At 44.4% G+C, this 25,887-nt stretch overlaps 1 protein-coding gene across 1 annotated transcript in view; it reads left to right on the top strand.

Annotated features, from left to right (window-relative positions):
- The first annotated feature begins 1,151 nt into the window (after positions 1-1,151).
- slf2 (SMC5/6 complex localization factor 2) overlaps positions 1,152-25,887 on the top strand; it is a 92,250-nt gene continuing 67,514 nt past the window's right edge. The window contains exon 1 of the mRNA XM_080205895.1: positions 1,152-1,424. Coding sequence (XP_080062021.1) covers positions 1,390-1,424 — 35 coding nt within the window. The 5' untranslated portion in view covers positions 1,152-1,389. The remainder of the gene's footprint in view (positions 1,425-25,887) is intronic.

Raw genomic sequence — 25,887 nt, 5'->3', positions numbered from 1 at the left:
GACTGTGTGGGTTTCCTCCGGGTGATCTGGTTTCCTCCCACGGTCCCAAATACGTACTGGTTAAGTGCTTTGGCCATGCTAAATCGTCCCTCAGTGTACCTGAACAGACCCTGGAGTGTGGTGACTGAGGGATTTTCACAGTAACTTCACTGCAGTGTTATGTAAGCCCACTTGTGACTAATAAATAAGCTTTAACTTTAGGTACAGCTGTTAAAGATGTGTGTGTAAGAATTTGTAATGCTAGAATGCAGCAGAGTTGACAGATGCACTTCTTTTGATTTATTATTTTCATGTATTGTTATACAGTGAAAGTATTGTTTCTTGTGTGTTGAACATGACAAAGCATACCGTTCATAGAGGAGAGAGTGCAGAATGTAGTTTTACAGTCATAGCTAGGGGGTAGAGAAAGATACGTCCATTCAAAAGTCTGATGGCAGCAGGGAAGAAGCTGTTCCTGAGTCGGCTAGTACGTGACCTCAGACTTTTGTACCTTTTTCCCTATGGAGGAAGGTGGAAGAGAGAATGTCTGAGGTGTGTGGGGTCTTTAATTATGCTGGCTGCTTTGCTGAGACAGCGCTAAGTGTACAGCAAAGTGTAGACAGAGTCGGTGGAGGGAGGCTGGTTTGAGTAATGGATTGGGCTATATTCATGACCTTTTCTGCGGTCTTGGACAGAGCAGGAATCATACTAACCTGTGATACAATCAGAAAGAATGCTTTCTATGGTGCATTTGTTAAAAATTGGTGAGAGTTGTAGCTGACATGCCACATTTCCTTCGTCTTATGAGAAAGTGGAAGCATTGGTGGGCTTTCTTAATTATAGTATCGGCATGGGGGGACCAGGACAAATTGTAGGTGATCTGGACACCTAAAAACTTGCAGCTCTCAACCCTTTCTACTTCCTCTCTGTTGATGTAGAATAGTTAAAATACAGTTGTTCATAACGTGTAAGAGTTTACGCAGAGGTTGACTCTGCCAGTGCTGCCCTGAGAGAGATCAAGGTGAGCCGCCGTGCATTGTGGGATCTGTAGTCTGGCCCCGGCTTCCCCCCCTCAAGATGGCGGCCGCTGCTCCTGGGAACTACAATTCCCGTGAGGCCAGGTGCCGCCCCACCCGCGGGCTGAGAGCGCCGCAGCGAGAGGCCGGGCCCGCCTCACAGCCACTGGCGGTTAGCAGCCGCCCGCCCCCCAACACACAGCAAAGCGGCAACCGGAGAAACGGCAAATCCCTGTACCAGGCCCAAGGCAGCAGCAGCAGCAGGGGTGGGAGAGAATCACATAGCGGCTCAAAGGGCAGCGAGGGCGGGGAATATGCAGCAGCAGCAGCGGCGGCGGCGGGAGGAGCGCGGCCTTTCCTGTTCGGAGCGCCCGCAGCGTCTGCAGGTGAAGCCATGAAGCAGCGCAAAGCCCTCACTCCCGGGACAGGGTGAGTCACAGGCCGCCTTTCTGCCTCTGCGCGTTGCCAAGGGGCGGGAGGGAAGCGGCGGAGCCGCAACTCCGGCTCTGGGAATGTCTGTGCAGGTGAAGTGGCACCCGGACTGTCCCAGTGTCAACCATCATCCTCTCCCCCCCCCCCCATTTCTCTTCCCCCCCCCCCCCATTTCTCTCCCCCCCCCCCATTTCTCTCCCCCCCCCCCATTTCTCTCCCCCCCCCCATTTCTCTCCCCCCCCATTTCTCTCCCCCCCCCCCCCATTTCTCTCCCCCCCCATCATTTCTCCCCTTCCCCCCCCCCCATCATTTCTCCCCTTCCCCCCCCATCATTTCTCCCCTTCCCCCCCCCCCATCATTTCTCCCCTTCTCCCCCCCCCCCCATCATTTCTCCCCTTCTCCCCCCCCCATCATTTCTCCCCTTCTCCCCCCCCCATCATTTCTCCCCTTCTCCCCCCCCCCCATCATTTCTCCCCTTCTCCCCCCCCCCCATCATTTCTCCCCTTCTCCCCCCCCCCATCATTTCTCCCCTTCCCCCCCCCCATCATTTCTCCCCTTCCCCCCCCCCATCATTTCTCCCCTTCCCCCCCCCCATCATTTCTCCCCTTCCCCCCCCCCATCATTTCTCCCCTTCCCCCCCCCCATCATTTCTCCCCTTCCCCCCCCCCATCATTTCTCCCCTTCCCCCCCCCATCATTTCTCCCCTTCCCCCCCCCATCATTTCTCCCCTTCCCCCCCCCATCATTTCTCCCCTTCCCCCCCCCATCATTTCTCCCCTTCCCCCCCCATCATTTCTCCCCTTCCCCCCCCATCATTTCTCCCCTTCCCCCCCCCATCATTTCTCCCCTTCCCCCCCCCATCATTTCTCCCCTTCCCCCCCCCATCATTTCTCCCCTTCCCCCCCCATCATTTCTCCCCTTCCCCCCCCCCATCATTTCTCCCCTTCTCCCCCCCCATCATTTCTCCCCTTCCCCCCCCCATCATTTCTCCCCTTCCCCCCCCCCATCATTTCTCCCCTTCCCCCCCCCCATCATTTCTCCCCTTCCCCCCCCCCATCATTTCTCCCCTTCCCCCCCCCCATCATTTCTCCCCTTCCCCCCCCCCATCATTTCTCCCCTTCCCCCCCCCCATCATTTCTCCCCTTCCCCCCCCCCATCATTTCTCCCCTTCCTCCCCCCCATCATTTCTCCCCTTCCTCCCCCCCATCATTTCTCCCCTTCCTCCCCCCCATCATTTCTCCCCTTCCTCCCCCCCATCATTTCTCCCCTTCCTCCCCCCCATCATTTCTCCCCTTCCTCCCCCCCATCATTTCTCCCCTTCCTCCCCCCCATCATTTCTCCCCTTCCTCCCCCCCATCATTTCTCCATCATTTCTTCCCCCCACCCCACCCCACCCCACCCCACCCCACCCCACTCCACCCCACTCCAATGAAATGTTATAGTATAAAGTTACATATATGTTAAACTGGAGTTTTGTCGAAAGCTTTTGCTGTTGATGCTGTTTGCTAATGAGCTGAGAGAGACTCCAGCTACAGTACAAGTATTGTGCTCCTGCCGCAATACTTCCTGTGATTGGCTAACAGTGAGCCTTGGAGCTGAGCTGGTGTTCAGAATTTATGATGCAGAGAGAGAGCCACGCCTTTACATGTCTTAACATACTGTCAGGAAGGAACACACATCATATAATTTTTTTCATGCAAGCAATTTAGTAAAATATATGAAAACTTTTTAAAAAATGTTCTGTAGTTCAAAACTTTCTGATGAATGTTTTTTGCCCTTGAAAGTTAATGTTATTTATAGTCATAAGTTAGCTTACATTAACACTGCAATGAAGTTACTGTGAAAATCCCCTTGTCGCCACAGTCCCGTGCCTGTTTAGGCACATGGATGAGAATTTAGCATTTGCCAATCCACCTAACCAGCACATCTTTGGATAGTGGGAGGAAGCTGGAGCAACTGAAGGAAACCCACACAGACACAGGGGGAACGTGCTGACTCCACACAGGTGTGGAGTCAGCACGTTCCTTGGACCAACAGTAGTTCATTTGAAAATGTGGTAAAGCTGTTCCTGTTTTGAATTGATCCAAGGATCTTGTTTTTACACACTAAACGTGAAATTGTTTGCCGAGGAAAAAGGCTTAATGGGATTAGGAGATATTGCTGAAGTGGGTCAAGTTTGAGGTCTGTGGAGAAGTTTCTAAAAATGTCGATCTTTTTGTAAGCTAGAAACTTATAGATGTCTGCATTTGAAATGAATGCAGTTGTTCCCTGTGGTGTGTATTCTCTAAATAGTTTGTTTTGTATTCTAATCTAGCAAATCTATGAAAGGCCAAGATGTTACTCGATCTGTGTTATTAGTTGTCACATTGTTGGATTTTAAATTTCAACTGGTGCTTGAGATTTAATGTGAAGTAGCCAGTTACAATGTTTACATGGGATGACTATATTGTTGTGACACTGAGCAGGTCTAAGAGTTATGAAGTTGTTAGTAGTTTCTGGATGTGATATTGAAATTAATTCTTCCTCGTGCTTTCACCGCACTTCCTTAATGACATGTAGTAAAGCTGAAGCGATTTTGAGTGCAGCAATGCAAATGGCACAAAACAATGGCATCATAGTGCATTGAAGTATAGGGTGCTAGAAGCAGTTTGATTGTACAGTTGTCCCAGATGTCTCTTAAGGACAAGCTGATTTCTATTTGTGCTGTATTATACTGTCTTAATCACCGTCAACAGATGTGTCCACTGGTCACTTTTGAACCAGCTTCAAGCCTCTGTTTTTGCAAACACTCAGGCTATTCCTGCAAGTCTTTGGAAATCGACCAGGAGTGAGTATTCTAGTCAGTTATGAAGCCAGTTGTAACACAGTCACCTTGTGGTAATCAACTAACTCAATAATTGCGATGCTGTCTTAATTGCCAAAAAAAGCTGCAGTAGAAAAAAATTCAAGGTTTTATTAGAATCTAGGCACTTTGGAGCCTCAAGTCACAAAGATGAAAGCCACGTACCTATTAACTAGTAGCATTTATCACAAAACTGCTGATACTATCAGTCTTTGATATTTTGATTTAGGTTTTATTTATCAGTGATGCAGCAATGCTTTAAAGAGTTCTTCCTGAACCTGGTGGTTCCAAGTTCAAACAAGACAAGTTATGTAACGGTATTTGGAACAGAGTGGCATTATCAAGGGTGGCAATTTTGGTAGAAGTACAGGTGATTTCCACATAAGTAGTGGTGAAATAGAATGAGTTTGAGCACTGTCATACATGGAAACCATTTCAACTGCTTCCAGGATTAACCCCCCTCTTGTGTCATGACAGTGCTGCGATGTGCCAAATACAATTAAGTGACTTGGTTTGTTTGAACATTGGAACCATCAGGTTTGGAAAAACTCCTTAAATCGTGGCTGCATTGCAATACATGAAACCTACGTCAGAACACCAGGGTATGATGGCATCAGCAGCTAGTGATAAATGTGAGTTAAAAGCAATGTGGCTTTGATCTTTGTGAGTTGAGCTTCATGATGCAGAGTAAATACTCAGCTGTACAATGTGGCATTGAAACCATTCTTTCCCCCGATAAGGCAAATTGAGGGAAAAAACATGCTAGGTCTATGTAGCAGGTCAGTAAACATCTGCAAACTGCAGCTTCTGCATTGTGCTTTGGATCCCTTCATTTGAGAGCCCTCTATTTCTTGTTGACTTGTCGGTGTCACCTTCTTCCCAGAAGGTTGACTGCCATGGATCTGTACCTCCTGTCTTGCCTTTACACATGCCACACAAGCCACCTGCACCTAGTCCGTTGCATCTGTCATCTGTTTTCCCCTCTGCTTCCCTCTTCTACGTTTTCCGTCAATCTTCCCCTCTAGTAAATGACTGTCTGCTTTAATAGTGTGACTTTTGTTATATATTGCATCCTTCTATTTTTGATCTGCAGTAATTTCCCCTCTTCGTTCACTTGCAGCACTTTCTCAGTCATTTTGTGTGTAGAAGATGCAGAACATTCTCTTATGTCCACATTTCAAATGCGTTCAGCTTATCAATAGCCTTTTTGTTGTCCATTTCTCCAAGTCATAATCACATAAATGACAAAATGTTGCACCCCTGCATTCTTCCCCTGAGATTTCAGTTCAGTAAAGGTACCAACCAGGCAGACATTATAATCTGTTATCTCGCTATACTTTTTTGTATTTTCAGCATTTGTTTTTTGCATCACTGAGCATGACAATGCAGAGACTGCACATGCAGAAATGAAATGCTTTTTTTCAAGATGTTAAAAACTTTCTCTTTCATCTTTTCTGCAGTTTCTACCAAGAGTTGACTTGTTATCACTCTTGGCTATTTTTCTTTTCAGGTTTCTGTTGCTAACTGGGGTGTTCTGCAAAATCTAAAGTGAAACTTGTGCTTAATTTAAAAAGAAAACGCTGTTTTAATTCTTCCTTCGGGTTCTTCACTTGCACTCTATCTTGTTTAGAATCTGGTTTGATCAGTTCTGCTGTTATAATGCAGCTAACAACTTTAATCAGTAAAACCATTTGATTTGTTTCAGTTTTAATTTAAATGGAGAAATAGATCAACTCTTTGCAAGCCATACAAGAATAGCTTGTATTTGTATATCACCTTGAATAAAATGAGCATTCCAAAGCACTTCAAAGGAGCTTAGCAACATTTGACACCATGCCAGAGAGAGCTTTTACTGTAGATGGCTAAAAGTTCTTTCAAAGGCAGAGGTTTTAGAGCAAATCTTAAATGAAGAAAGAATTATAGAGAGTCAAAAAGATGTAGAAAGGGAACCCTAGAGCTGTTGACAGCTGAAGGCCTGGCTACCAATGGTGAAGCAATTTAAAACTGGGGGGTGCTGAAGAGGCCAGACTCCAAGTGCAGCAATTTGAGGTTTTGGGGATAAAAATAGTTCACGGAGATAGAGGAGAAGGTCATGGAAGTGTTCAAAAACGAGGAGGACACTTTTAAAATCAAAATATTGCTTAACAGGGTGCGAGTAAGAACATGGATAGCAGCGTTTTGAGAGATTGTACCATCCATAAATTCAATGTAGGAAGTCAGTTTATTTGGGAATTTCTTCAACTAAGCGTATTTCATATAATACCATTGATTTGCTTTTTCAAATGTTACGTATTTCACCTATTTTCATTGGAAGATTGCAATGCAAAACAAAGAGACAGAATTAAATGCAAAGTTCTGTTCAACTTGTATAGAGCCTTGGTTAGATCATAGTGAGTACTATGTGCTCCACATAAGCCAGTGGAGTTGGTTTAAAAACAATAGTACCAGAACTGAGGTTTCATCAAGAAAGACTAAAGAGAACATAGGACAGTGCAGCACAGTACAGGCCCTTTGGCCCTCGATGTTGTGATGTGGTTTGTCCAAAACCAAGATCAAGCTATCCCACTCCTTATCATTCTGGTGTGCTCCACATGCCTATCCAATAACTGCTTGAAAGTTCCTAAAGTGTCCGACTCCACGATCACATCAGGCAGTCCATTCCACGTCCCAACCAGACTCTGAGTAAAAAACCTACCTTGGACATCCCTCCTATATCTCCCACCATGAACCTTATAGTTATGCCCCCTAGTAACAGATACATTCACCTGAGGAAATAGGCTCTGAGCGTCCACTCTACCTATCTCCCTCATCATCTTATAAACTTCTATTAAGACGCCTCTCATCCTCCTCTGCTGTAAAGAGGAAAACCCTAGCTCCCTCAACCTTTCCTCCCTCCAAACCAGGCAGCATCCTGGTAAATGTCCTCTGCACTTTCTCCAATGCTTCCACATCCTCCTTATAATGAGGTGACCAGAACTGCACACAGTATTCCAAATGTGGTCTCACCAAAGTCCTGTACAGTTGCAGCATAACCCCACGGCTCTTAATCTCAAATTCCCTGTTAATAAACGCTAACACGCTATAGGCCTTCTTCACGGCTCTATCCACTTGAATGGCAACCTTCAGAGATCTGTGTAAATGAACCCCAAAATCTCTCTGTTCGTCCACATTCCTCAGAACCCTGCTGTTGACCCTGTCATCCGCATTCAAGTTTGTCCTACCAAAATGAATCACCTCATACTAATCAGGGTTAAACTCCATCTGTCACTTTTTGGCCCAGCTCTGCATTCTACCAATGTCTCTTTGCAGCCTACAACAGCCCTCCACCTCATCCACTACTCCTCCAATCTTGGTGTCATCAGCAAATTTACTGACCCACCCTTCAGCTGCCCCCTCCAAGTCATTGATAAAACTCACAGGTAGCAGAGGACCCAGCACTGATCCCTGTGGTACACCGCTGGTAACTGGTCTCCGATCTGAAACTTTTCCATCCACCATCACCCTCTGTCTTCTATGAGTTGGTCAGTTACTTATCCAGTCGGTCAAATTTCCCTCTATTCCACACCTCCTTACTTTCTTCATGGGCCTGCCATGAGGAACATTATCAAACGCCTTACTAAAATCCATGTATACGACATCAACTGCTCTACCTTCGTCTACACACTGAGTTATCTCCTCAAAGAATTCAATCAAATTTGTGAGGCAAGACTTACTCTTCACAAATCCGTGCTGACTATCCCAGGTTAAGCTGCGTCTTTCCAAAGAGATGTAGTCTTATTTTCCTGCTTGATTCTCACACTCCTTAAGAATAGGACACCACAGTGACACAGTGGTTAGCACTGCTGCCTCACAGTGCCAGGAACCTAGGTTTGATTCCCGGCTTGGGTCACTGTGCGCCGTCCACAAGTTCTCCCCGTGTCTGTGTGCATTTCCTCCAGGTGCTCCGGTTTCCTTCCACAGTCTGAAAGTATGCTGGTTAGGTACATTGGCCGTGCTAAATTCTCCCTCCGTGTACCCGAACAGATGTCAGTGTGGCGACTAAGCGATTTTGGCAATAACATCATTGCAATGTCAGTGTATGTCTGCTTGTGACACTAATAAATAAACTTTAAACAGCCATCTAAGATTTGTGGATTCTCTTCGAATGCTTTGTTGCTAGATCAGTTGGTAGCATGCTTGCTTTTGAGTCAGATGCTTTGGGAGTGGAGCACAAAAATCTAGGCTGACATTCCAGGATACTGAAAGAGTGCTGCACTGCTGGAGGTGCTATCATTCCGATGAGTTTTTCAGCTGACTATGTCCCCCCAGGTGAACATAAAAAATCCTGTCGCTGTATTTGGGAAAGAGCAGGGGAGTTATCCGTGGCGTTCTGAGATGACCCTCCATTAATATCACAAAAAACAGATTATCTGGTCTTTATCACATTGTAGTTTTGCAGTGTGCAAATTAGTTGCTGCCTTTTTTTGCATTACGGTAATGACTACATTTCCAAAGTCTGTCTGTCTTGTAAAGTGTTTTCACTATTTAAAACTAAAATTTCAGTGAAGTGTTCACTTTGTTTCTTATTCCATTTCACAAACAACTCTTTCTAATGAATGCACTTGCATTTGAAACAGGTGTAGCAAGTTCCAGTATCGATAGACATTGAGAAAGACTTGCTAGGTCTGTTTGTTTCCACTCCCATTTAAATTGTAAATATATATGCACTGGTTTCTGACACCCTAGCTGTGACTGTAACATTACATTCTGCACTCTATTCTTCCCTTTCCTTGACTTAATTTATTATTGTCACATAGAAGAAAGAAAGAAAATTACAGCACAGGAACAGACCCTTCAGCCCTCCAACCCTGCACTGACCATGCTGCTCGACTGAACTAAAACCCCCTATCCTTCCGGGTACTATATCCCTCTATTCCCATCCTATTCATGTGTTTGTCATGATGCCCCTTAAATGTCATTACCGTATCCGCTTCCACTACCTCCTCCGGCAACGAGTTCCAGACACCCCTCTGTGTATTAGTATTCTGTGAAAAGTATTGTTTCTTGCACACGATACGGACAAAACATACTGTACACAGAGAAGGAAATGAGAGAGTGGAGAACATAGTGTTAGTCAAGCTAGGGTGTAGAGAAAGATCACCTTCGTGCGAGCAACGTCCATTCAGAAGTCTGATGACAGCAGGGAAGAAGCTGTTGTTGAGTCGGTTGGTAGGTGATCTCAGGCGTTTGTCTTTTTACGGACGGAAGAGGGTGGAAGAGAGTATGTCCGGGGTACATGGGGTCCTTGATTTATGCTGGCTGCTTTTCTGAGGCAGCGAGAAGTGTATACAGTGTCAGTGGATGGCAGGCTGGTTTGTGTGATGGTCTGGGCTTCATTCACGACTCTTTGGAGTTTCTTGCAGTCTTAGAGCAGGAACCATACCAGGCTGTGGTGCAGCATAGAAAGCATTCTTCCTTGTTGTATCTGTAGAAGTTGGTGAGAGTTGGAGTGGACATGCTAAATTTCCTTCGTCTCCTAAGAAAGTGGAGGCGTTGGTGGGCTTTCTTAACTATAGTGTCAGCATAGAGGGACCAGGACAGGTTGTTGGAGATCTGGACACCTAAAAATCTGAAGCTCTGGACCATTTCTACTTCATCCCCAGTGATGTAGGCAGGGTCATGCCCTCCACTATGCTCCCAGCAGTCGATGACTATTCTTTGTTCGGTTGACATTAAGGGAGAGATTATTGTTGTCACACCAATTCACCAGATTCTCTATCTCTTTCCTGTATTCTGTCTCATCATCCTTTGAGATCCGATCCACAACAGTGGTTTCATCCACAAACTTGAAAATTGAGTTGGAGGAGAATTTGGCCATATAGTCAAGGGTGTGTAAGAGTACACTAAGGGGCTGAGGACACAGCCTTGTGGGGCACCGGTGTTGAGGATGATCATGGAGGAGATGTTGTTGGCTGTCCTTACTGATTGCAGTATGTGGGTTAGGAAGTCTAGGATCCAGTTGCAGAGACGGGCCAGGGCCAAGCCCCAGGCCCCACAGTTTCGAGATGAGTCTCATAAAAATAATGGTGTTAAAGGCTGACCTGCATTCTATGAATGGGAGTCTGACAGAAGTGTCTTCGTTATCTCAGTGTTCCAAGGTTCAGTGTAGGGCTAGGGAGATGGCACCTGCTGTGTGCTGTATGCTTTGTCTGTACATCGTGCAAGAAACAATACTTTTCACTGTATACAAATACATGTGACAATAATAAATCAAATCAAGTGTGTGGCATGGTGCGCAGAGTGGTTTGCACACTGCTTCCTCGCAATGCCAGGAACTCTGGTTCAATTCCGGCATCAGGGCTACTGTCTGACTTGATTTATTATTGTTGCATGTATTTAGCGTACAGTGAAAAGTATTGTTTCTTGCATGCTATGCAGGCAAAGCATATCATTCATAGAGAAGGGAAGGAGAGAGTGCAGAATGTAGTGTTACAATATAGCAGGGTGTATACAAAGATCAACTTAATGCAAGGTAGATCCATTCGAAAGTCTGATGACAGCAGGGAACATAACATAAGTAATAGAGGCTGTTCTTCTGTTGGTTCGTATGTGACCTCAGACTTTTGTATCTTTTTCCCAATGGAAGAAGGTGGAAGAGAATGCCCAGCATGCATGGGCTTCTTAATTATGCTGGTTGCTTCGCTGAGGCAGCGGAAAGTGTAGACAGAGTCAATGGGTGGGAGGCCGTGTGGATTTTACATGTTCTCCCATGTGTGAGTGAGTTTTGTCCTTGTGCTTTGATTTCCTCCCACTGTCCAAAGATGCGTGGATTAGGTTGCTTGGCCATGCTAAATTGCTCCTGGGTGTTAGGGGAATTAACATGGGAAATACATGAAGGGGGTAGGTACTGGGTGGGATTATTATCAAGATGAATGGTGAAGCAGGCTTGAAGGGCCGAATGGCCCACTCCTGCTTCTAGTTTCTGTGTTTCAGTGCAGTGTGTTGGTGCTCTTCTCATTGGGAAAAAGGAATTTCCCTCTTGTGGGCTATCTGCCATTTACAACCAGTGAAGTCCTTCTGAAGTGTAATGACTCTTCTAGGGAAAAGCAGTAGCCAGTTTTTCTGCAGCAAGATCCAATAGCGATTGCCATTCCACAGAAGATTTTGCCTACTGTTTTAATGAAGTTAAAACAAAGCACTGGAAATAGTGGTTAGCGCTGCTGCCTCATAGTGCCAGGGACCCAGGTTCAGTTCCAGTCTCGGGGGACCGTCTGTGTGGAGTTTGTCCATTCTCTCTGTGTCTGCTGTGTTCCGAGTGCTCCAGTTTCATCCCACATTCCAAAGGTGTGCGGGTTAGGTTGATTGGTCTTGCTGAATTGCCCCTTAGGGTAAATATGTGGGGTTATGTGGATAAGGCCTGGGTGGGATTGTTGGTGATGCATCTTTAATGGGCTGAATGGCCTCCTGTATTGTAGGGATTCGATGATTCTAAGTCAGATAATATCTATGGGGAAAGAAAAAGTCAATATTTTGGATTCGTTAGAATTCTGAAAGGTCATTGACCTGAAATATTAACCCTTGTTTCTCTCTCCACAGATGCAGCCTAATGTGCCCAACATTTTCTGCTTCTATTTCTGATTTCCAGCATCTGCAATATTTTGCTCCTGTAATTGTGTTCTAGTGATATTGGTTGAGGGGAACTTATTGGCCAGGGCACTGGGGCAACTCCCATTCAGTTAGTATAATAAATTTCTGATGTCCTCCTGAAGCAAAAATGAAGCCTCGATTTAATGTCTCAGCCATTTGACGTGCACCTCCTTTTTTTGAGGGTATGTGATTGTTGCTGGCAAGGCCAGGATTTATTGTCCATCATTAATTGTTCCTGAGAATATGGCTGCAGACAGTCTCCTTGAATGGCTGCAGTCCACGCAAGTATATCCACAGTGCAGTTAAGTAGGGAGTTGCAGGATTTTGACCCAGGTCTTGATTCTGTGCCCATGTGGGACTTGAACCCATCGCCGGTGACACAGTGGTGAGAATGCTGTCATTGAATAGTTGGCATTTTGGCTTTTATTATGTGGCTGCTTAGAAGTTTAGAACATTTTCTTGGAACCCAGTGGATAATTCCTGATCGGGGCTAGGAGGACAGGAATAGAAAAGTGTGGCACATTTGATTGGTGACTCTTGCTTTAAATGCAGGTGTTTGGTGAGATAGAATTGGATTTAACAGTGATGTCCCATCTAGCTGAATAGTATGCTGCCAGTTTTGGCTCAGCTGCACAGGGTGGCCATCTGGGTGAAGTACCCAAGCGTGATGAGCATCTGTGGAACTGCACCCTTTTTCAGAAGTAGGTGCAATCTGAAGAGGAGGGAAGAGAGTTGTTGGGAAAAGGAAGAAACAGATTTTTAAAGAAACTTTGTAAAATTTTTGAGTGATCAAGACAATTCCAGAGATCAGTTTACACAAGAAATCAGTTTAATGCGTGGTTACGGCAACAAATTTTGATGCTGCTGTACTGTTAAAGTGGAGACCACTTCTCATACTTGAAAATATTTTGAGTGATTTTTAGATTTCCAATTTGCTCTCCTCCTTTCCTGAAACTACCAACACAGGTGTTGAATGATTTCACAAATAATTAATAACTTTGGCTAACTGTCAAGTGTGTGAGAGCAGCTGCCATAAGTCAGCAGGCTTTCTGATTAGAAACTGCTTCATAGCCAAGCCCAAATTATTCTTATTTGCCGTTTACTTCAGTATACTTCCTGCAATGATTCATCAGATGATATCATTGTTTTCAAATGTCTGCTTGTTTTGAAACTGCTCCTGCTGCTGAAATGGCAGTGATAATTGACCGTGAGTATTTCCAGTTTATGATTGGCCCAATGTCACCCCATGCTTGTGATGTATCCTTCTGAAGATGTCATTTCCTCCTTCTGGCTGAAATTCTTCTTTTATCTTTTTTCATTTATCATTGTCACGTGTATTAACAGAATGAAAAGTATTGTTTCTTGCGTGCTATACAGACAAAGCATAGAAAAGGAAAGGAGAGAGTGCAGAATGTAATATTAGTCATAGCTAGGGTGTAGAGAAAGATAACTTAATGCATTGTTACAGAGAATGAAGTTTTAGAAGCATAGAATAAGAGTAAAAGAATTAGATGTATGCTGGGTACAGCTTGCAAGTCGCCTCGTTCTGGCACCATCTCAGAAATCTGTTAAATGTATGAAAGGTATTCTATGCTGGTTACTTGTCTCATAAAACCTGCACCAGTAAGTTTCACTGAAGTCTTCCTGCGTCATGTGTGGTTAACCCATGTCATTCAAGTGGCGCATGTCTATATTGATGTGAGATTTACAACTACAGTTGGCTAACTCAGCCAGTGCCATGATGCAGTTTGTCACTGCAAGACAACGAAATGGCCTGCTGAGCTAGTTCTGCCATTTGGTACAATTGTGGGAGTTTCAGCTTCACTTTCCCGTCTGCTCCTGTTGTTTCCCAAAATATGTCTGTTTGGCCTTTAATACATTCAACGATGGAGCATCCACAATCCTCTGCAGTAGAGAACTCCAAAGTTTCACAACGCTTTTGAGTGAAGAAATATTTCCTCACCTCAATCATAAATGAGCAACCTGAGACTGTGACCCCATGTTTTACATTCCCCAGCCAGTGGAAACAAACTGTGTTTGGGGCTTGCAGAAGATGGAGGAGCTGATAAGACAGTCAGCATTCAACTTTCACCACCAAGCGAATCAGCCAGAGGGGGCAATTTCTTGGAGGAAAACGTGTGTTTTGTACCTCTGTTTGTAACCTCTGCCAAGCCTCCAACCTCTTGACAGCCAACGTACCTCTGTGTGGAGCAATAAATATGTGTGCTCGTCCTTATTTTGGAACACAGATTTGAAAAGCCTGGTATTAGTGCTCTGTGTTTAATGAAATTCATGACTTTTACAGTTTCTTTCAACACCACTTCAAGAGGGGGTGGAATTAGACCTCCCTTAATCTGGCACACATATAATTCTCTAAATTTGCACCCCTTTATTGTGGAGTCCAAGAGATGTAGACAAAAGTTGTAGATAGAAGAAGGATTGAAACGAGGCACTCGCTGAGTGTTAAAATGGGCGGCGCAGGCTTGTAGGGCTGAAGGGCCTGTTTCCTGAGTTTTGTTGTTCTTTGTCCTTTGTTATGCCAGTGCTGTATATCAATGAAGTCATGTCTTGACCATCTGCTTTCTTAATCCTTATAACTCCACTGTTTCTCCCAATCACATTGGCTGCCACATTGCTTATGATTTCTTTGCAATTAACCCAGTTCCAATCACAACTATTCAATGCTTCAAAGATCGTACACCAGTAGTGTTAGCTGGTAATGTCAAACAGCAAGACGTATCCTCAAACAATTATTGGTGTGGGAGGAATGGGATCGAATTTATGGGGCATTGGCACCAGTATTGGGGTAGGTGGGACTTGTTCGGGCGGGATGGGGTTGGTCTGAATCGTGCTGGGACCAGAGTGCTGGCGAATCGAGTAAAGAGGACTGTAGACAGGGCTTTAAACTAATTAGGGGGGGGGAGGGTGCGAGGGTAGGTGATGTTAGGAGGTCTACAGTTAAGGATAGGGTACAGGTAAGGGAAGAGGCTGAGGATGTCCCAAGTGGTGGCGTTACGGCAAATAGGGTCCAGAAGAAGGCTGGGATGAAAGCGCTTTATCTGAATGCACGAAGCATTCGGAATAAAGTGGATGAGCTGGTGGCGCAGATCGACACAAATGGATACGATCTGGTGGCCATTACAGAGACGTGGCTGCAAGGTGACAGGGACTGGGAGATGAATGTACAGGGCTATCAAGTGTTTAGGAAGGATAGGCAGGAGGAAAGAGGGGGTGGCGTAGCTCTGCTGATTAAGGACAGCATCAAGGTGGTAGCAAGGGATGATATCGGAGCCAAAGAGCAGAAAGTGGAATCGTTGTGGGTGGAGATTAGGAACAGCAAAGGGAGGAAGACGCTGGTGGGTGTCGTCTATAGGCCCCCGAATAATGATCTGGAGGTGGGGCAGGCTGTTAACGCGCAAATAAGTGCGGCGTGCAGGAATGGGACGGCAGTAGTTATGGGGGATTTCAATCTGCATATTGATTGGTCGACCCATGTTGGACGAGGTGGGCTCGAGGAGGAGTTCTTGGAATGCTGCCGGGATAGTTTCCTGGAACAGTGTGTGTTGGAGCCGACGAGGGAGCGAGCTATCTTGGATCTGGTGCTATGTAATGAGGCGGGTAGAATTAGGGACCTTGAGGTGAAGGATCCTCTTGGAGAGAGTGATCATTGTATGGTGGAGTTTCTGTTGCAGATGGAGGAGGAGAAAGTGGGTTCCCGGACACGTGTCCTTTGTTTGAATAGAGGGGAGTATGGTAGGATGAGAGAAGAATTGGCGAATGTGGACTGGGGGAGCGCGTTGGAAGGTAGGTCTGCTGAGGAGCAGTGGAGGATCTTTAAGGAGATCTTTCTTGGTGCTCAGCAGAAATTTATTCCGATGGTTAAAAAGGACAGTAGGAAGAGAGGTAATAAGCCGTGGATAACGAAGGAGGTGAAGGAAAGTGTTAAATTAAAAGCGGAGGAATTTAGAGTAGCTAAGAGCAGTGGGCGAGGAGAGGATTGGGAAAGGTTTAAATGTCAACAAAGATTGACAAAAAAGTTGATAAAGGAGGGTAGAAGAAGCTATGAAGCTGGGCTAGCACTTAATATAAAAAAGGATAGCAAGAGTTTTTATAAATATATAAAAAGGAAGAGGCTGGCTAGGGTGAACGTTGGTCCCTTAGCGGATGAGAAAGGGGACCTAGTGGTAGGGGATGGGGATATGGCTAAGGTCTTGAATAACTTTTTTGTTTCTGTCTTCACGGAGGAGGACGTGAATAATTTGCCGGGTGTTAGCGATGGAAAGGTGGTAGGACTGGAGGGTCTTAATGACATTACTGTTACTAGAGAGGTGGTGCGCGACAGACTGGAGGGGCTGATTGTGGACAAGTCCCCAGGACCGGATGGAATGCATCCGAGGGTTCTGAAAGAAATGGCGGAGGTGATAGTGGATGCCTTGGTGGTTATTTTCCAGACGTCGCTGGATTCCGGGGAAGTGCCGGAGGATTGGAAAACGGCTAATGTTACGCCGTTGTTTAAGAAGGGTGCCAGGCAAAAGGCGGGGAACTACAGGCCGGTTAGTTTAACGTCTGTGGTAGGTAAAATGTTAGAATCCGTCATTAAGGAGGAAATTGCGAGGCATCTTGAAGGGAATTGCTTGATAGGGCAGACGCAACACGGTTTCATTAAAGGGAAGTCGTGTCTGACAAATTTACTGGAGTTCTATGAGGATGTGTCTAGGGCGGTGGATAGAGGAGAGCCGGTGGATGTGGTCTTTCTGGATTTTCAGAAGGCGTTTGATAAGGTACCTCACAAGAGGTTACTGCAGAAGGTCAGAGGACATGGAGTTGGGGGTAGGGTGTTAGCGTGGATAGAGGATTGGTTGTCAAATAGGAGGCAGAGAGTGGGGGTCAATGGGTGCTATTCGGATTGGCGGTTGGTGACTAGTGGGGTGCCCCAGGGGTCGGTGCTGGGGCCTCAGCTATTTACCATTTATATAGATGATCTGGAGAAGGGAACCGAGTGTAGGGTGTCGAAATTTGCTGATGACACCAAGATTGGGGGAAAGGCAAATTGTGCGGAGGGTGTGGAGAGTCTGCAGAAGGATCTAGATAGGCTGGGCGAATGGGCCAGGAAATGGCAAATGGAATTTAATGTTGGCAAGTGCGAGGTGGTCCACTTTGGTAGGAAGAATGGTAGGAAGGACTATTACTTACGTGGCGAAAAACTGCAGCAGGCGACGGTGCAGAGGGACCTCGGGGTCCTTGTGCGTGAGTCGCAAAAACCCAGCCTGCAGGTGCAGCAGGTGGTCAGGAAGGCGAATGGGATGCTGGCCTTCATAGCGAGGGGGATTGAATATAAAAGTAGGGAGGTCTTGCTGCAGCTGTATAGGGCATTGGTGAGGCCGCAGCTGGAGTACTGTGTGCAGTTTTGGGCGCCGCACCTGCGCAAGGATATTTTGGCCTTGGAGGGAGTGCAGAGGAGGTTTACTAGGCTGATACCGGAGTTGAGGGGGTTGAGCTATGAGGAGAGGCTGAATAAACTAGGCTTGTACTCGTTAGAGTTTAGAAGAATGAGGGGAGATCTCATTGAGACGTATAAGATGATGAATGGGATGGATAGGATAGAGGTGGAAAGACTCTTCCCGCTCAAAAAAGACAGTAGGACTAGGGGGCACAGCCTCAAGATAAAGGGGGGGCGGTTCAGAACGGAGTTGAGGAGGAACTTCTTCACTCAAAGGGTGGTGAATCTCTGGAATTCTCTGCCCGTTGAAGTGGTGGAGGCTGCCTCGCTAAATATTTTTAAGAAGCGGGTTGATGGGTTTTTGATAAGAGAGGGGATTAAGGGTTATGGGGAGAGGGCGGGAAAGTGGAACTGAGCCACGACAGATCAGCCATGATCTTATTGAATGGCGGGGCAGGCTCGAAGGGCCAGATGGCCTACTCCTGCTCCTATTTCTTATGTTCTTATGTATCTTATGTAAACTAGCAAGGTTGCACATCTGTAATGTCTGCACTTTCATCCAGTTGTATTGAGAACTCCCGTGCTAATTAATTTTGAAGGAGAAGTAAGCTGTACTTCTAAGTTCTCAGTAACATCACTAATTTGGTGTATCATTTATCACTAAGCAAGAGAAATTTCAGTTTTTCAGCTGACCTCATCTAGGACTGTGTGAACCATGTCTAATGCTGTGGGTAGAATTAATCTCCCTGCAACAGTGTGGGACATTTTCTCTTTAGCTTTGTGGTAAGCTACCACGTAAGAGGCAAGTATTACTTTGTTATTCAGTGTTAAATTTTGGCTAAGAACTTGAGCTGATGATTTCAGTTCTTTCTGCATCCTTTGAAAAACATCCAAAGATTGGTTCTTAAGATTGCCATGCTTAGTCTTCAGATGTCATTGCAGTTTTGAGGGTTTTTAACTCATTTGCCAGCATTTTCCCACCATATAACACACAAGGGCTTTGCATGTTGATTTTCTTTGCCATAATTAACAAAACTATACCTTAAAAATCATCTTTATACTGCTTGGTTCCTGATTTTAATTCTTTGTTGCCTGTTCACTGGAGCCTTGCATTCTTTGCAGAGCGAACAGTAGCATTGCTCATAGATTCATAGAGGTTTACAGCATGGAAACAGGCCCTTTGGCTCAACTTATCCACGTTGCCCTTTTGTTAAATCCCTAAGCTAATCCCAATTGCCTGCATTTGGCCCGCATCCCTCTATACCCATCTTACCCATGTAACTATCTAAATGCTTTTCAAAAGACAAAATTGTACCCGCCTCTACTACTACTACCACCTCTGGTAGCTAGTTTCAGACACTGACCACCCTTTATGTGAAAAAATTGCTCTCTGGACTGTTTTGTATCCCTCCCCTCTCACCTAAACCTATGCCCTCTAATTTTAGACTCCCCTACCTTTGGGGAAAAGATATTGACTATCAAGCTGATCAATGCCCCTCGTTATTTTATAGACCTCTATAAGATGACCCCTCAGCGTCATATGCTCCAGTGAAAAAAGTCCCAGTCTGTCCAGCCTCTCCTTATAACTCAAACCATCAAATCCGGGTAACATCCTAGTAAATCTTTTTTGCACTCTTTCTAGTTTAATAATATTCTTTCTATAATAGGGTGATCAGAACTGTGTACACAGTATTCCAAGTGTAGCCTTACCAATGTCTTGTACAACTTCAACAAGACGTTCCAACTCCTATATTCAATGTTCTGACTGATGAAACCAAGCATGCTGAATGCTGCCTTCACCACTCTGTCCACTTGTGATTCCACTTTCAAGGAGCTATGAACCTATACCTCTAGATCTCTTTGTTCTGTAACTCTCCCCAACGCCCTACCATTAACTGAACAAGTCCTGCCCTGGTTCATTCTACCAAAATATATCACCTCGCATTTGTCTAAATTAAACTCCATCTGCCATTCGTTAGCCCACTGGCCCAATTGATCAAGATTCCGTTGCAATCAGAGATAACTTTCTTCACTGTCCACTATGCCATCAATCTTGGTATCATCTGTAAATTTACTAACCATGTCTCCTATATTCTCATCAAAATCATTAATGTAAATGAGAAATAACAGTGGACCCAGCACTGATCTGTGAGGCACACCGCTGATCACAGGCCTCTAGTTTGAAAAACAATGCTCTACAACCACCTTCTGGCTTTATCCTGACATGGACTTTCTGGAGCAGTTCTCTTCAGATTCCAATGTGAGATCCTGGCCCGTAGCTACACTGCCTATTAGTGTCTCTGAACATCATCTTGTCACGAAATGATCTATGTCCACAGTTCTCTTGACTTGTTTGCAAGTGGAAGAAGCTTGCTTCCAAGTGAATTCACACCAAAAGCAAGTGACACTTGGTGCCAAACATTCTGTGCAATGTTCACTATTGCCTCTTATGGTTGGAGTCTTCTATTATGTTTATTTCAGCACACAGAAGTTGACTTCTCCAACCAGAAGATGTTTCTTCTCCTGCTTGAGACATGCACCCAGCGGTCCCAGTGCTTCACTCTATTCATTCCCGTATGGCACGTAAGCAGAATTTCCAAGTGAATAAAAAATTGAGGCAGTGTGATTTGGCTGCATTTAGAGTAGTGTGCAGTTCTTGACACCTAAGTCGGGCATCTTCGGGGAACACCACAAACCTTTTTACAGTCGCCTGTGATTCCGACTTTGAAAAAGCCTGAGTTGGATGTGTTTGAGCAACCCTATTCTTCCAGAAGCCATTCTTCCTGCACTCGAATAGCCCAGTCTTTTATGGCATCTTATTTATTTTGCATCAACTCAGATACCCACTCTGGAAATATTATTGTTGACTACAAATATTACTGAACCAGAGATACTGGTTCAATCACTGAGCAGCAGTGAGAATTTAAAAAAGGTAGCAGACAAAAGGCAGGGAATTATAGGCTGGTTAGCTTAATGTCCGTATTTGGAAAAATGCTAGAATCCATCATCAAAGAAGAAATAGCAGGACACCTAGAAAAGAACAGTTTGATTAGGCAGACGCAGCACGGATTTGTGAAGGGGAAGTTGTGTTTAACGAATTTACTAGATTTCTATGACGATGTGACTAGTGCGGTAGACAGAGGGGAACCGGTGGATGTGATGTTTTTAGATTTCCAGAAGGCGTTCGATAAGGTGCCTCACAAAAGGTTGCTGCAGAAGGTTAGGATACATGGAGTTGGGGGTAAAGTGTTAGCGTGGATTGAGGATTGGTTATCTAACAGGAAGCAGAGAGTTGGAATCAATGGATGCTTTTCTGGTTGGCAGTTGGTGACTGGTGGAGTGCCGCAGGGATCGGTGCTGGGGCCTCAACTGTCTACCATACACATAGACGATCTGGAGGAGGGGGCTGAGTGTAAGGTAACAAAACTTGCTGATGACATGAAGATGAGTGGAAAAGTGAATTGCGTGGAGGGAAAGTCTGCAGAGAGATCTGGATAGGCTGAGTGAGTAGGTGAGGACCTGGCAGATGGAGTATAACATTAGCAAATGTGAGGTTATCCACTTTGGTAGAAATAATAGTAGGAGGGAATGTTATTTAAAGGGTGAAAAGCTGCAGCATGCTACTGTGCAGAGGGAACTGGGGGTCCTTGTGCACGAATCGCAAAAACTCAGTCTGCAGGTGCAGCAGGTGATCAAGAAGGCGAGTAGAATGTTGGTCTTTATTGCGAGGGGGATAGAATATAAAAGCAGGGAGGTCTTGCTGCAACTGTGCAAGGCACTGGTGTGGCCGCAACTGGAGTACTGTTTGCAGTTTTGGTCCCCTTATTTATGAAAGAATATATTGGCCTTGGAGCGAGTACAGAAAAGGTTCACCAGGCTAATACCAGAGATGAGGGGGTTAGTATATGAGGAGGGATTAAATAGACTGGGCCTGTACTCGTTGGAGTTTAGAAGGCTGAAGGGGGATCTTATAGAGACTTACAAGATAATGAAAGGGCTAGATAGGGTAGAGGTAGAGAGATTCTTTCCGCTTAGAAAGGAAAACAGAACTAGAGGGCACAACCTCAAAATAAGGCAGGGGGGGGGACCCAGTTTAGAATGGAGTTGAGGGGGAACTTCTTCACTCAAAGGGTGGTGAATCTCTGGAGTTGTCTGCCCATTGACGTGGTGGAGGCTACCTCATTGAATATATTTGTCATGGGTAGATGGATTTCTGATAGATAAGGGAATTAAGGGTTATGGGGAGAAAGCGGGAAAGTGGAACTGATCTATTTCAGATCAGCCAGCCAGGTGGGGCAGGCTTGAAGGGCTAGATGGCCTACTCCTGTTCCTATTTCTTATGTTCTTATTTCTTATCAACTGTAGGACAACTTTGAGGAAATAACTGCCTCTCCCTGGAAGTTTGTGAACAATGAGGCTCAGCTGAAAAGTAGGAGGACCTAGCCAGTTGAAGATCAATGATTTGGTAGCATTGTCTTTTGAATGCAGGCTATGGAGGCAGTCCCTTCTAATGTGCTGATGCTGGAGTCAATGAAAGAGAACTGCAACAAAATGTGGCAGATAGGACATGTCATGAAGAGGAGCATGCTAACTCATAGCCAAAGAGACAAATGCCGCCTCCAGACATCAGTTAAAGAGTAAATAGGTTGTTGTCATTTGTGTTGGCAACAGTCGCTGCCTCATTTGGAAATCTCCTGAAGTACCTTGACTGCTGAAATTGCTGTTGCAAAATAATGGACAAAACAATGGAAACCCATGTTGTCGAATAACGCTCCTGTGTCCTTGAATTTATTTAGTCTACAGTAGAATCATCTGCACTATCCCATTGCAGAGCAACTTGTGAAATGAAAAGGTGGCACCATACAGCACGTTGTCTATAATTTCCAAGCTGTTTTCATCCTGGTTGAATTGCATCTCTCAGCTCCCTCAAAAACTTACAGAAATCTGAAACCATACTGACTTTCCAGTGTGCGTATCTAATGTTTCTATCAGCATTTGAGCAGCTTTGGTCCATCTACTGTGAGCAGTGCACGTTGCCATGTTACTATTAGCTGTTAGTGCTGTGTCTTGTTTGAACATGATAACGGGTCATGTTAGCACAGTGTCTCTTGTCTGAACTGTAAGATGTTGTAATGCTGTATATCATCTGGTTTGTTGCGCAGGTTGGGGCTGTGTTTCTTGTCTGAACTCTGAGGTGCACTCGTGCATGTTGTCCAAACTGAGGTGTCACGAGGCATTAGTTGTTACACAGAGCTTGAATGTAGCACTGCCTGCCTCTAACCTCAATGCTACTGATCAAATTATACTTGTGTACACTGTCCAATTACATCCCCACTTCCTTGTGTTATCTGTACTGTGGTAGAAGCTGTTCTCCACATATATGTTCTTTAAATGGCTTGTTAACCATCTTCATATGAGCAGAAATCTAGTGACGCTACTGCTGTGAGCTGCCATCTGAAATGGTAAAAGGGGGAAGAATGAGGAGAAACAATATAATCTAACATTCACTTCAACATACAATCCGTTTACATTATTGGGATAGTGAGACGAAGTTTGGAAACACTGACCAACATGACTTCAGTGAAATATCCCACAAGGAAAAGTTTTTAGTTATCTGTAAATTTTCCTCCTAATGCCCTATAAAGATGACAGCCGCTCACCAGGGTCTACCATCAGCATACAACTGCATGTGCACAAAGTTGGCAGCGAACATGATCTTAAATAATTGAGAACACTGCCTCTTGTGACTATACTGGTGATGAGGCTGATGTTCAAGGGACATAGAGAAACCAAATATGGTGTAATGGTAAGTTCTTCATGGTTAGAAATGCTACATAGTGTGTGAAACTATATTATCCAATTCCTCTGGATGTTCAATAATGTGTTGTGCAAGTGTTGTTTAGGATAATTTATATTCTAATTTTATCATTATAGGGAAGTCCTTGCATCAACCTAAAAAAACTTGGGAACTATGTGGTTCATTTAGCTGTAAAATGTTGCTGTTTTCAAGAGATTGTGTAGTTAGCATGTTACAGATTCTTTTCAAATGATTCAGTCTTGTAATAGAAGTTTAAAAACCATGATAAAACTTCCAAGTTGAATAAAGTATCTGCAGTATGTATTCGATGTGAATCCCAAATTTACCCTGCGTTTTTAGTGTACCCAAAAATTCTGTCCCTGATCATCTCTGTTTTACTGCTGTTTGGAAACTTGTATGTTATGCGCTGATGACTCCGTTCATTCATCCTCCAGTGCCTTCAATGACACTCCAATTAAATGCTTACTTGATATTAATACCTGGAGGAATCAACATGTTCTTGCTTACAACTTTGCAAAACATGCTCTTTGGCTTGTCAGTATGTATCTCTAGTTAGGCTTTCTACTTGTTTTTTCCCTGCTCGTTTAGTAACTGCTTTGAAACATTGAATCTATCCCATCACAAAATTACACTATTACTGATCTTCCCAGGCAAATGAAGTTCTAAAAGTTTTGTCTGCGCTTTTCAAATCCATCCAAGATCAGCACTGATTTTGTAATTCAAGGAAAACTGCAGAATTGCAAGGGGGTGAGGTGGGAATAATGAGGAGAAATTCATTATTTGCCATAAGTAGGCCTGCTGACTTCCTTGCATTTGTGTGTATCAAACTTAATATTTTTAATTGAGAAAATGAGCGTTTTCATGTGAATCTTAAGGGTTGCCTTCCCCACTGTCTGTCTTTCTCTCGGATCTGCTTCGGTCAAGCAGAAAATGACTGTACAGATTTCACTGTCTTGATCAGCACTTGTACTAGACATGTATGAGTTTGAGGGAAGCTGGTGGTAACTCAATGCAGCAGTAGATCTATTTATGCCTAATGGGTTTGGCATCTCATTTTTGGGTCGTGGCGTGCAAATGAGGAACGTGGAATGTGGAAAGTTAGAACACCAAGTTTTATCATTTCCTGGAATAGATACTAATTACTGTGTCATGTTAAGAGAGAAATGATTTGTAATGCAAGTATGGTGAATGTTTATGAAAGAGATTTTGTTCCCACAATAACAGGCACCTAGAATTAGCGCTGGTAATTTGGGTATGGGATGAACAAGCAGTAACTTCCATGCAATATGTATCACTGCATTTGTTTATAACTTTTAATGTTTAAAACAAATAACTCCTGGTGATCTTTGTCAGTGGATGCCATGGCAATTGTGTAATATAAAATGCACAGTTTTGGATAATTCTTCTTGTTGCTGAAGTCTGGCCAGCTAACAGTAGCTTCCTCCAGTTTCTCAATGCCAGAGATAAACTGCTTGTTCATTTTTTCAATTTTGTTAACTGCACTGAGATAATAAGAATAAAACTTAGTTGTTGGAAGGCATTTGCTTTTATAAGTCTTTTCTCACATTGCTTGTTTGTATTCTTCAAGATCAGTCCTTTGAATATGTAAGTGCAGTTTGAATTGAAATGGAAATGAAAATCAGATTTTTAACGGAATAAGCCTGTGTCTGTGTTTTATTGTTGATCATCCGAAGGCACCGTTTACGTGCAAGTAGTATATGAATGTTGATGTATTTAACATCAGATTTACACCTACAAAGAAAATATTCAATACTGGTCACGACGCAGTGATTTATTTTCTGTAACTCACTTGAGTAAGAAAAAAAGCACTTGTATAGCACTTTTCACCACCACAAGATGTTCCAAAACACAATGGCCAATGAAGTACTTTATGTTAAGCGTGGACATCTTTGCAGCTAAGGAGATGTTTGAGCAGCATTGTCCAAATCCAGGAGAGGATCAGGCAAGGGCGCAAGTCAGCTGTCAGTGTCTGAACAGTTTGTGTTGTGCTTGGCCACATTGCTTCAACAATACCCCTGCTGGAATAAGCTGAAGGTATATATTCTTTCAAAATTTGGAAATCACATTGAAGGTTGAAAATTTTAAGTTGAGAAGAGAGTTGTGATTTGGTGACTTTGGTTTTCAAAGCCTGATTATTCTAAGAGAATGGAGACATGAGGCGGGGAAGGGGTTGTGTGTTACTAATGTTGGGGATAGAATTAGGTGGAGTAGCAGACATTGAGAAGTCTTGAATCTGGGTTGCACAATGGTTTGCGCTGCTGCTTCACAGTGTCACGGATTGATTCCTGGCTTGGCTCACTATCTGTGTGGAGTTTGACTGTTCTCCCTGTGGGTTTCCTCCCACAGTCTGAAAGAAATGCTGGTTAGGTGCATTGGCCATTGAAATTCTTCCTCAGTTACCCGAACAAGTGCCGGAGTGTGGCGACTAGGAGATTTTCACAGTAACTTCATTGCAGTGTTAATGTCAAGCCTACTTGTGGTACTAATAAATTAAAAAAATCTATCCCTAACTCAGTTAATTTTAGCATGGTGTTCAGGTGGTGTTTACAGTGGTGACCTGGGGGCAGCAGAGGAAGTCTGAATAGTTTGGCTTGATAAGCTTCTGATAAGTGCCTTGGGATATTTACTGCAGCACTGTTGCTGATAAAGAGCATTAGTAGTCTGCGTGGATTAGTGGAGTGTGCTGAGGTGTAATTTTGAACCCAGGTCCCAGG

This window comes from Carcharhinus amblyrhynchos, chromosome 17 (genome assembly GCF_965287045.1).
Source record: "Carcharhinus amblyrhynchos chromosome 17, sCarAmb.v2.hapA, whole genome shotgun sequence".
NCBI classification, from domain to species: domain Eukaryota; kingdom Metazoa; phylum Chordata; class Chondrichthyes; order Carcharhiniformes; family Carcharhinidae; genus Carcharhinus; species Carcharhinus amblyrhynchos.
This window is presented reverse-complemented; position numbering and strand designations above follow the sequence as displayed.